At 45.3% G+C, this 12,585-nt stretch overlaps 1 protein-coding gene across 1 annotated transcript in view; it reads left to right on the forward strand.

Moving 5' to 3' along the window:
• The window catches only part of ccdc33 (coiled-coil domain containing 33), a 169,048-nt gene that overhangs the window by 104,250 nt on the left and 52,213 nt on the right, over positions 1 to 12,585 (forward strand). The window contains exon 13 of the mRNA XM_069902239.1: positions 5,727 to 5,918. Coding sequence (XP_069758340.1) covers positions 5,727 to 5,918 — 192 coding nt within the window. The remainder of the gene's footprint in view (positions 1 to 5,726; positions 5,919 to 12,585) is intronic.

A 12,585-nucleotide genomic window follows, 5' to 3' on the forward strand; every position in this document is an offset into this window, starting at 1 on the left:
CTGAGATGAGAAGGAATTTCTGTATCCATGGAATAATGAGTCTGGAATTCTTTACTCGACGGTGGAGGCTCAGTTGAAGGTAAGGATCTATAGATGGGATGGTGAGAGAATTGAAGGGTATGGGGTTACTGCAGGACAACATCCCTGAGGTAATGAGACATGGCCTTGGTGAATGGTACAGCAAAAATGGCCGCCTACTGCACTCTTGCATCTTATCAGAATCAGAATTTATTTGTCATAAAAGTCATGAAATTTGTTGTCTTGCAGCAACATCTATAAGTCACTGTACAAAATAAATAATAAAAGTGGAATAAAAATATAAAGTCAGAGTGAGGCAGTGTCTGTGGTTCATTGTTCATTCAGGAACCTGATGGCCGCGGGGAAGAAGCTGTCTTTGTGTCGCTGAGTGCTTGTCTTCAGGCTTCTGTACTTTTTTCCCGATGGTAGTAGAGTGAAGAGGGCATGGCCTGGGTGGGTGGGGGTTCTTGAGGATAGAGGCTGCTTTCTTAAGACACCGCCCCTTGTAGATGTCCTTGATGGAGTGGTCTGGTGCCTGTGATGTCGCAGGCCGAGATAACAACTCTCTGGAGGTTTTTTTAAAATCTCGTCCTCTGCACCAGACAGTGACGTCACCAGCCAGAATGCTCACCTGTAGAAGTTTTCGAGAGTCTTCGGTGACAAAGCGAATCTCCTCAAACTCCTCACAAGGTCTAGCAGCAGGTGATCCTCCTTCATGATGGCATCGACATGGGAGCTTCAGGATGGATGTTGACACCCGAATGTGAAGATTAGCCCAGATACACTGCAAAAGAAGGAACCTACAGTTGTACCCCTGGCTGTAACAGTAATGACTTCCTTCATATCTGGGTACAATGTTGTGTGAATTCTCTTCCTATTTAGAACATGGTCTCCTTTATTCCTTGCACCAAAGTACATGAACACATGCTTTAGTTTGTATTCCATCTGCCCCTTCTCCCAACCTATTGAAGACCCTCTGCAAATTCTTTATTTCTCATTCCCGTGTTTCGGGTGTGAGGTGGGGGTTCCAGAGCATGAACAGAGTGTGTGTATATGTTCGTGAGGGGGTCCAGGCTGCTTGTATGTTTCCTGCTTTGTTTAAACCCAACCGGTTCATTGCAAGAGTTATTATACAATTTGTGCAACAGGTTAAAAATAGATTAAATAAAAGCTAGTATTAATGGGGAGAACTGAATAGTTTGGAAAATGTGTCAAATCGCTGCCACCAAATTATCACGGTTTCCAGATAGCACTGGCCAACAAAGATTTTGCTTCTTAAACTCTTTTGGATATATTTTATGGATTTTGGACCGCTAATCACATAAATCCACAAATAATTCCTATATCATGTACCATTTTTGTTATTTCCTGTCATCTTTTAAGCCTACTAGTATATTGTCCACTATTTTGGTCAGTCCCAGCAAGCCTGGGCATGCACTCAGTGCAGGTGCTACGCAACTGTTGTCTTGGGTCTGGGAATGCACATGTTCTTCAGGCAATAGCATAATGAGGGCACTTAACCATAGGCTTCTCACTTGGACTTCTTCCCGGCTGATCTTGGTGCAGTCAGTGACGAACACGGTGAAAGGTTTCATCAGGAGGACTGGAATCCATCCATGCCAGCCGTCTATTCTTCGACATTGACACGAGAGGCATCAAATGCTGAATACAGCGTAAAAAAAAACATTTTTAGGTCAGTTGAACTAACGCAGCGCGTCGACATCAATAAAAGTTAATTTAATGTTGCTCCAACTTCCTACGCGATGCAGCAAATCTGAAATTATCTTTGCATTCAGCTTGAAGTTGTCTATCACAATCCCCAATTTTTTTTTCCCAGGAAGCAAACCTTTTGTTGTCCAGTGTTATCTGAGTTTTATTCCACTAGATGGTCCAGTGAAGTCGTTGGGCTTTTGAAAGAAAGGAATCCACTATTCTTAACTGACTTAGCCCAGATATCACTGCAGATCAGTGGTTCTCAACCTTTTTCTTTCCACTCACATCCCACTTTAAGTCATCCCTAGGCCATCGGTGCTCTGTGATTAGTAAGGGATTGCATAAGGTGGGATGTGGGTGGGAAAGGAAGGTTGAGAATCACTGCTCTAGACCCAATTGTGTGTGAAATGTTTTGCTTGAGAAAAATTGTCACTGGCCCATTTCCTTTGGAGTTCTGAAACCCTGCACATAACGAGTCAATGAGGGACGATTAAAACAGTGGTTTTCAAACTTTATGTAATCCCTATGCCATAGATGCTCTTTGAAAACCACTGTTTTAATTGTGTCTAATATATCACAGAGTTGCTTGCTGAGCATAGGCACCTTCCTTATTGCTGTGTTTGTTTGGCTGAGGCAAAGGGGTGCTTACCCTTACAGATGGATTGTGCTTTTAAAGAACCCAGTGTTCTTGCTCAGCCAGTCTGTTAGCAATCCGATTAGAGACCAGCTCGAGCACTGAGGCTGCACTAGCACAAGGAAATGATGGGGCTAAATCTTATTAACGTGCTGGGCAAGTTGGTCCTTGTCTGCCACAGAGAGGAAGCGCACAGACATCAATTAAAATCATTCACTTCTCGCAAACCTCTCTCCTGCAGCAGATATGCTGGCTGTCACATTTAAAACATGGTTGAAGCCAAATAAAGAAGTGTTGGGGGAACTCAGCAGGTCAGGCAGTATCCATGGGTTGAAATGGTCAGCCGGGATTGACCATTTCTAACCACGGACCTGCCGAGTTCCTCCACTGGCTCTTTGTTTGCTCAAGATGTCAGCATCTGCGGCTTTTGTGTTTACTGCAGCAGGTATCTGTAACGTGGTGGTGTACCTGTTCCCACCCACGTCCGAACCAGGGTCTGATCCCGAACTTGGGATGCGTTAAGTTTGCACCTTCTCCTTGCGACAGTGGGGGAATTCCTCTGGGAACTCCAGTCTCCTCCCTCAAGGTGGGCTTGGGAGGGGGGGGAAAGGGGGGCTGTTATCTGCTGCGTTGCCCCTTTTGTAGGCAGTAACAGGAGATTTGTACCTGACCCGAAATGCTGGTTGCCCTTTACTTCCTGCAGATGCTGTGCGACCTGCTGAGTTTCTCCAGCACATTTGCATGTGGCACTCGACCTCCCAGCGTCTGCAGACATGTTTAGAAGGAGATTCAGGCTTTCCACAGTCGGGAGCCTGAATGGGTGGGTGGCCGGGTCTGGATGAGAGTAGAGGGCAGGCGGCCGGGGCCAGAAATAGGGGGGGGGGCAACTTTTACATGTGTATATATGGCATACATACCAAATATTTTCAGTCGCAAGTTACGTCCACTAACATTACCATTGTGAGCACTGTCTCCTACGATTCCTGCCTCAGCCACCATATTTCTGTGAGCCGCACAAACGGCCGCGTTTAGCCACCCCTGAAATAGAGGGAAATTGTCTCATTGATGGGGGAGACCAGAACTAGGGGGACATAGTCTCAAAATTCAGGGTAGTAGATTTAGGATGGAGATGAGGATGGATGTTTTTCCCAGAGGGTGGTGAATCTGGAATTCACTGTCCATAAAAACAGTGGCGATGACCTCAGTAAATATATTTAAGACAAGGTTGGATAGATTTCTACATAGTCGTGGAATTATGGGATATGGGGAAAAGGCAGGTTGGTGGAGATGAGCCCATCATCAGATCAGCCGTGATCGCATTGAATGGCGGAGAGGACTCGATGGGCCGGATGGCCGACTTTCTTCTGCTCTTATGTACACAAGCCTTGAGGACCATTACACCCATTCACACTGGCCCGATCTTATTCTCTCCACATTTCCATCAACTCCCCTCTCCCTCACCCACACCCTGGGGGCAATTTACTGCGTCCAATTAGCCCAGCAACCTGTGCACATCATTGGAATGTTGGGGCTGGAATGTCAGGAGGGAACTTGGATCACTGAAACCTTACTAGTTGTAGCACACTGCTGCTCCACCCTTGACTGTGTCGTAAGAAATGAAGGGAATGTGGCATGTTCAATTTTCTCACTTCCTGTCTCCCCGTCACCCAAATCTCACTGCGACCAAAGATGGTAGAAGCCCCATGATTTAGTTGTTTGTTGGATGATACACCAAGCCGTCACCTCGTGAAGGCAGACAGGATTACTAACGAAAGGTGCACTTACACCATCGGGAAATGTGAGCTCATATCAAAAGGAGTTTGTTTCGTTTGGTACATTAATTTTGGTCAGAGGGGTCAAAACAGAATCAGGGTCTGTGTGAAATGAGACAGTAGCTGACAGACAGTCAGCGTGGAGTAAATTTGCTATGCTTCCATTTGTATGGCATGGTGAAATGGGTAGCATAATGTTTAGCACAACACGTCACTATTACGGCGCCAGCAACTTGGGTTAAAATCCTGCGCTGTCTGTAGGGAGTTTGTATGTTCTCCCCATATCTGCGTGGGTATTCTCTAGATCCTCTGGTTACCTACCACCTTTCAAAGCATACAGGGGCTGTAGCCTAATTGGTGTAATTGGGCGGCACAGGCTGTTGGGCCGAAAGGGCCTGTTACTGTGTTGTATGTTAAAAAATGGTGGCTTGGGAGGTGGACACCAACCTCCATCAACTTCACATCAACTTAATATCACCAGGCGCTTTTCAACCAAAGGTGGAGTCTCATCTGTTGCACAGTAGGATCCCACAATGTGTGGCAAGATAGGCAGCCAGATAATACAGTAAAACCCCTGTTATCCGGAATTCAAGCAACCGGCAAAAAAAATTGTGGAAAATAGATAGGTTAAAAAAAAATGCGGAAGTTTAAAATTGGCGCACCTCGCCGTTAGTTCGTGACACGCATTCTCAAGTAACTGGAAAGTTCATTTATTCGGCATCTACCAATCCTCATGTGTGCCGGACACTGGGGTTTTTACTGTATATCATCTTATAAATACAGGAAACGCTGAAACACTCAGCTTCTGTCTTTGGAGACAGAAGCAGTTTTATGTTTTGGATCCAGATTCCTCGTCACATCTTCCAGTATTTTCATTACTTTTAGAACAACCGCAATCATGGATGTGTGGTAAATGTTATCCAGAACTGCGAGCCATCTGCTTGCAGGGTTTGTTTGAAAGGCATTAATTCCAAACGTGCGCCACTCCTGCCGATTTCTCTCTCCTCAGCCTAGAATGATTACGGTCACTGCATTAGGTCTTGATCTCGCATTTGTCAAGTTTAAACATTCCTTTATTGTCATGTAATAATGCAAAAAATGTAATGCAGACGAGATATGTCAACTTTTTCTGGCTGTAAGAGCAAAGGGTCTCCATTAGCATTGCCTGGCTAAGAGAAACAGGCATTGAGTGTCCATTGAGTCAGATCTCGCACTCCTCGCACAGCCTCTGCAGCCACATAGCCTCCAATTCAAACCAACAGCAACCCGAACTCCAGATCCAAACCTTCGACACGATCAGGAAGCCTTCAGTGCTCGAGTCTCTTAGGGAGCCCTTTGTGCCCTCAGCACGCTCTCAAATCCCAGCTCTGATACCATGAGCCAGTCTCCAGCAGACCACTACCCGTGTGGGTCCCCCGACCACAACCAGAATCCACACCTGGATGAGGGGCTCAGGCCAGAATCATTATCTTTGGCTACATGTTTGACGTGCTGAGTTTCTCCAGCGTTGTGTTTTTAGCCAGAATCCTATGCTAATAAAATAACCACCCTAACCGAACCAAACCCAAAGATTTCCTTCTGTATTTCAGCGACCAGATTCGATTCTCGCCATGGAGTATCCCTCCTGTGTGTCCAGCCTACGAGCCAAGACCCCGAGGAGTCCCGTCCCCTTTCAGCACCCGGCTGCTGAGACCGCCGACGTGTCCTCCAAGGTGGAAGAGTGGAACCATTCTCCTCCCTTGGATAGACCCGCAGGCTTACCACCAGCACTGGCCTCAAAGGTACGTCCAGCTGAGTTAAAATACAGCTATATTGATGTCAAGTTGATGGAAGTTTGACCAAATGCCTTTGGAGAACTATTTTTATTTGTCCATTGATCAACGTTTGAGGTGGTGAAATGGATATTCAGATAGTGACTCAAAATATACCGTATATACTCGTGTAATACTCGATCCCGTGTAATAGTTGACCCACCCCACCTTTTTGGCTGTATCCATGTGATCCATGTAAAAATCAAGCCCTATTTTTGGCCCCAACTGTCTGCCCATCCGAGCTCCCAACATCCCGACCGTGGACTTAGTCCCAGCCATCTGAGCTCCCAACGTCCTGTCCGCAGACTTATCACCCTGATCCTGGCCATCCGAGCTCCAGACATCCCAACCGTGGACTCCCCAACTGGTTCCAGCCATCTGAACTCCCGATGCCCCGGGCTGCCCGTCCGTCTTGAGCTCCCGACGCCTTGAGTGACTTACTGTGGTCAAAAGTGTGGCCTGTGTAAAAGTCAACCCCCCACCAAATATGACCTGAAAAATTGGTTGATAAAACTCAACTATTGCCCGTATATAAGCAATATCTGTGGGTTCAAATCTCTCCTGAATTGTTCCTATAGATTGAGAACAACTTTGAAGCTTCTGACACACAGGAGCAGTTTTTAACTTTCAGAATTGAGTTGAAGGTTTGTCTATAGCCATTGGCTAAAACAGAATCATACAGAGGGCAGTAAGGAGGGCACATGCAGTCAGTAAAATTCCAATAATCCATCAAGTGGGGAAGTCCTATCAGTTCAGCTCATTGGTCTGCAATGTGCACTGGGGATCCAGAGTACGGGGAGTGTATGGCCAGAGCTTGTGAAGGGGGATGGGGGTTGGAGGGGACTAAGATCCGGGCTGTGGGCTGGATGTGCGGCTAGAGATGGGGTGGAGTGGGCGGTGAGTGGAGGGGACTAAGGATCGAGCTGTGGGCTAGAAATGGGGGTGGGGGGGGTGGAGGGATGGTGGAATGCGCGGTGTGTGGACTTGTGGACTCTGGCATCACTTAGGGGGTACATTTTGAACCCACAAAACAAAACATTCAGTCACTCTCGAGATGTGTGGAAAGCAGTTTAAAAAATTTTTTTTTTAACAAATTCAGACATTTGCACATCAATTAAAAATATTAACATTAATTTCAATGAATCATAGAACTCTGGTCTGAGATGTTGCTATTGATTGCTTTGAATCACGTGGTTTCGTCTCCACGTGCCGTCAGCAAGCGCTGTTGTTTTCGTTGCTGCCGGTGTTTTTCGAGTCACTGCTTTTGTCAAATTTTCTGGTGTTTTAGCTACAACATCGTGGTCGGTAGTATTTGTGAACCTATAGCAATAACTTTTTTGAGAATGAAGTCACATGATATTGTAATTTAAAGGTGTGAATCTAATTTTGCTGTTTGTTTATCGCACTACTATCGCCGTTACGTTCCGTGATCTATGGGAATTACAACTTATGAGTAACATTAGCACAAGAAACATTGCTATGGAATGGGAGGAGGTCCGCTACTCTACCTTCATCAATGATCTTGGTTACATCCTCAAAGTATTCCATCAGGCTCGTGAGACACCACCTTCCCTCGATGAAGCCATGCTTGTCTATCCCTAATCAGATTAAGCCTCTCTAAATGCTTATAAATTCAGTCTCTCAGGATCTCCTCCAACCACTGAAGTACGAGCCACCTCTGCTCTCCTTCTTGAACATTTGCAACCTTCCAATCCTCTGGAATTCTCCTGTCCCCAGAGATGATCATCGCCAGTAGCTCAGCAATTTCCTCCTCTTTCCTGATGCCTCAGTCACGTCATGTCGTCTTCACGGTTGCCAAGGGCCTTTTCTCTGGTGAATACTGAAGCAAAGTATCAAGGATTTCTGCTAACTCCTCCGATTCCATTCACACATTGCTACTGACATCCGTGATGGGTCCCAACCTCACATGACTCATCCTCTTGTCCTTTGCATATTTGTAGAATATGTAGTCATGGGTCCTCTACCGGCACCACCTACGGCTCCTAGAACGCTTCCACCAGCGTTGTCTCCGCTCCATCCTCAACATTCACTGGAGCGCTTTCATCCCTAACGTCGAAGTACTCGAGATGGCAGAGGCCGACAGCATCGAGTCCACGCTGCTGAAGATCCAACTGCGCTGGGCAGGTCACATCTCCAGAATGGAGGTCCATCACCTTCCCAAGATCGTGTTCTATGGCGAGCTCTCCACTGGCCACCGTGACAGAGGTGCACCAAAGAAAAGGTACAAGGACTGCCTAAAGAAATCTCTTGGTGCCTGCCACATTGACCACCGCCAGTGGGCTGATATCGCCTCAAACCGTGCATCTTTACGCCTCACAGTTCGGCGGGCAGCAACCTCCTTTGAAGAAGACCGCAGAGCCCACCTCACTGACAAAAGGCAAAGGAGGAAAAACCCAACACCCAACCCCAACCCACCGATATTCCCCTGCAACCGCTGCAACCGTGTCTGCCTGTCCCGCATCGGACTTGTCAGCCACAAACGAGCCTGCAGCTGACGTGGACATTTACCCCCTCCATAAATCTTCGTCCGTGAAGCCAAGCCAAAGAAAGAAGAAAGATTTGTAGAATGCCTTGGGGGTTTTCCTTAATCCTGCCCGACAAGCCCTTCTCATGCCTTCCTCGGGCTCTCCTGTCCATTCTTAAGCTCTTTCCTGTCAACCATGTGATTCTCTAGAGCTCTATTAGTTCCTATCTATCGAAACCTTTCATAAGCTTTGCATTTCTACATTTCTTGTACGCCGTAGTTCTTTCACCTTACCGTCGTTTCCCTGCCTCAGTGGAATATACTTAACCCAAAATGCCATGCAAATATTCTCTGAACTTTTGCCACATTTCTGCTGTACTTTTCCCCAAAAACCTACTTCCAATTTATGTTCCTGACTACTAGAGCGATATATTCCCCTACCGCAATCAAATGTTTTCCCAATTTGCCCATTCCTGTACATCTCAAGCACTCTGGTAAAGGAGAGAGAGTTGTCATAATTTTCTCCAAAATGTTTGCCCACTGAGAGAGCTGGTACCTTTTCCCACACCACGCCAGATATAGCCTCTCCTCTATGTTTAGTGTAGTTAGTAGACATTCGGGGACTGATAGTTGTCGTCTGCCTCTCTTTCCATCATTTTACCCTGATAAAGGTGATATATAAATGTAGCATGGCATTTTAACCTGTGCCACAGACCACCATCTTCCTATCTTCAGCTTGAGTACAGATACGTTGAATGATCGAAACTTAGATATTAAAGTTCACAGTGTCGCCAAAGGCGGCTTTTATATATTTGCTCGGCTGCCTGTGGGTTATAGCTGCGGTTATTAAAATTTTTTCCACTCATCTCAAACTCTTGATCTTTTGGTATTTGTGCTTTAATACAAAAAGGGAGAGAAAAAAAATGCCCCAGGCGCCTCACACCTCTTGAAGGCCTTGGCAGATCCTGTCAGAGAACAAGGAAAAATAATTGAAAGCTGCCTGAACTGGTGAGGGGGGTGGGGGAGGGGGGGGGTCGGAGAGAGAGAAAATGCGAACTGAGGGTTTGCATGCTGCAGTGGTTGGTGAAGTCTCTCAAAGCTTTATCTCCAGTACAGTTGGTTAACAGTGAGTCGCCAGCATGCTGAAGGCCAAGAGCATTGATTGGCATCTGATACCTCCGTATCGTCAATGCCACTTTCAAATATAATTGCGACATATCATGAACGTATTGTAATTTCTCTGCACTGGTGGAGTTTCCTGTGACCACCTACGGCCCTTCATCACAGGGCAGCTCTCAAACGATGGCTTTGACAGCCAACACTGGGAACGTAGAATGCCAAAGCTGTCAGTGATGTCATGGCTATTGAACACTTGTGAATGCCTATGCAATCCACAAAACATTCAGTCACTCTCGAGACATGTGGAAAGCAGTTAAAAAAAATATTTTAAATAAATTCAGACATTTGCACATCAATTAAAAATATTAACATTAATTTCAATAAATCATAGAACTACGACTCTCTCCTGGGAGACGTTCTCCAATGTGTTCACTCGGAGCTCTGTGAGGTGAATGGAGAGACAGATGAGTCTGATGAGTCTTCCCACAGACCTCATCGCTCTTGGGCAGCAAGAAAGGAAAGCAGGGCCAGGCCACAAGATGACACCAACAGCAGAGACCAGTGATACAATACTTATTTCAATCGTTACCAGTTCCCTTAACAGAGAAATTCTTTAATGAACTAAAGAGAATAATAAGGAAATTCTTGTGGAAAGGGAGGAATCCGAGGATAGCATTAGATAAATTAACAGAGAGGTATAACCAAGGTGGTTTGCAGTTACCAAACTTTAAAAATTATTATAGAGCAACACAATTAAGGTTATGTTCCATGTATGGTTCCCAAATTTGTTCAAATAATGTGACTTTATTTTTTTAAATTATATGTTATTTTTTCCAATGGTATACATTTATTCATTTCCATGTACCATTGCTGTACTCTCAGGCTCTCTTCCATTTTCCAAATTGACATATTTTTGCTACTGCTAAAGCAGTACAATTAAAGTATTTATCAGATTTTTACCAGACAAGGGAAAAACCAGACTGGACTAAGATAGAACTAGATAAAATAGGGGAGAAGGTACCGGACATATAATTTATAACTGGGATGAAAAGCTGGTGCAATATAAAAACTCACCAGTACTGCATCATTTACTCAATATATGGAAGGAGATCCACTTAGAAGGTATATGTCCGGTACCTTCTCCCCTATTTTATCTAGTTCTATCTTAGTCCAGTCTGGTTTTTCCCTTGTCTGGTAAAAATCTGATAAATACTTTAATTGTACTGCTTTAGCAGTAGCAAAAAAATGTATAATGTCAACTTGGAAAATGGAAGAGAGCCTGAGAATACGGCAATGGTACATGGAAATGAATAAATGTATTCCATTGGAAAAAAATAACATATAATTAAAAAAATAAAGTCACAATGCTTGAACAAATTTGGGAACTGTACATGGAACATAACAGAGAGGGCTTGCCTCGGACCTCCAGCCCCTAAAATGATAAGAAGACAAAACATTTTTCTTGTTTATTTTCCTTTGTGTGAAGATATTGTTTTATGGTTTTATTGTATTGTCTTTTTCTTCTTTGGCTTGGCTTTGCGGACGAAGATTTATGGAGGGGTAATGTCCACGTCAGCTGCAGGCTTGTTTGTGGCTGACAAGTCCGAAGCGGAACAGGCAGACACGGTTGCAGCGGTTGCAGGGGAAAATTGGTTGGTTGGGGTTGGGTGTTGGGTTTTTCCTCCTTTGTCTTTTGACAGAGAGGTGGGCTCTGCGGTCTTCTTCAAAGGAGGTCGCTGCCCGCCAAACTGTGAGGCACCAAGATGCACGGTTTGAGGCGATATCAGCCCACTGGCGATGGTCAATGTGGCAGGCACCAAGAGCTTTCTTTAGGCAGTCCTTGTACCTCTTCTTTGGTGCACCTCTGTCTCGGTGGCCAGTGGACAGCTCGCCATATAACACGATCTTGGGAAGGCGGTGACCCACCCAGCGCAGTTGGATCTTCAGCAGTGTTTGAGGATGGAGCGGAGACAATGCTAGTGGAAGCATTGTATATGTTGAACATTTATGGGTTTTGGAGGGGATGGGAAGAGGGGAGGGAGGGAAAGGGGGAAAAAAGGGAGAAAACGTCACTGTGTATATTTAATGAGAAACATTTGTACATATTTTGGTTGATATGGTTCACATATAAATTTTTCACATAAATTTAAGTGAGAACATTAAACGACCAAAGGAACTGCTCACACTAAAACCATCCGAGATGCTCATATTCATGAAATAATATTTCCTTATTTGTAAAATACTGTGTGAAAAATAAAAATATATATTAAAAAAAAGCAGCAGAAACCAGTGACCCAACTGCATACTGACCTCTTGCTGCCCATGTGGAGTTTGCATGTTCCCCCTGTGGCTGTACGGTTCATGCCAGGGGCTCAGATCTCCTTTTCACATCCTAAATATTGATCATTTGACCGAATCAGAATCTATTGTCACGAACAAGTCACAAAATTCATTCCTTTGTGGAAACATCGCAACGCAAGCACCTTATAAAGTAAATAAAATAGTGCAAGAAAAATGAAAACTCAAAAGTAAGGCCAGTGTCTTTGGTTCATTGATCCTTCAGGAATCGGATGACAGTGGGGAAGTAGCTGGGTGCTCGTCTTCAAGCTTGGTAGCAGAGTGAAGAGAGCGTGGCCTGGGGGGTGGGGGTCCCTGAGGATAAGGCTGCTTTCTTAAAACACCACCTTTTGTAGATGTCCTCGTCGGAGTGAAGTCGGGTGCCTACGATGTCGCAGGCCGAGGTACCAACCCTCTGGAGTTTATTCTCGTCCTGAGCGTTGGCGCCTCTGACCCAGATATTGATGCCACCACGTTCCACCTGTAGAAATTTTCCAGAGTTTTCAGTGATATACTGAATCTCCTCAAACACCCCACAAAGTATATATGGAGGCTCCAGGACAGATCCATGGAGATGTTGACACCCAGGAATTTGAAGTTGTTGATTCTCTCCACCAACTGACCTCTCGATGAGGGCTGGTTTGTGTTCCCCTGACTTCCGCCTGAAGTTCACAGCCATTGAGGCTATTACCTGGC

Source organism: Narcine bancroftii, chromosome 11 (genome assembly GCF_036971445.1).
Source record: "Narcine bancroftii isolate sNarBan1 chromosome 11, sNarBan1.hap1, whole genome shotgun sequence".
NCBI lineage: Eukaryota > Metazoa > Chordata > Chondrichthyes > Torpediniformes > Narcinidae > Narcine > Narcine bancroftii.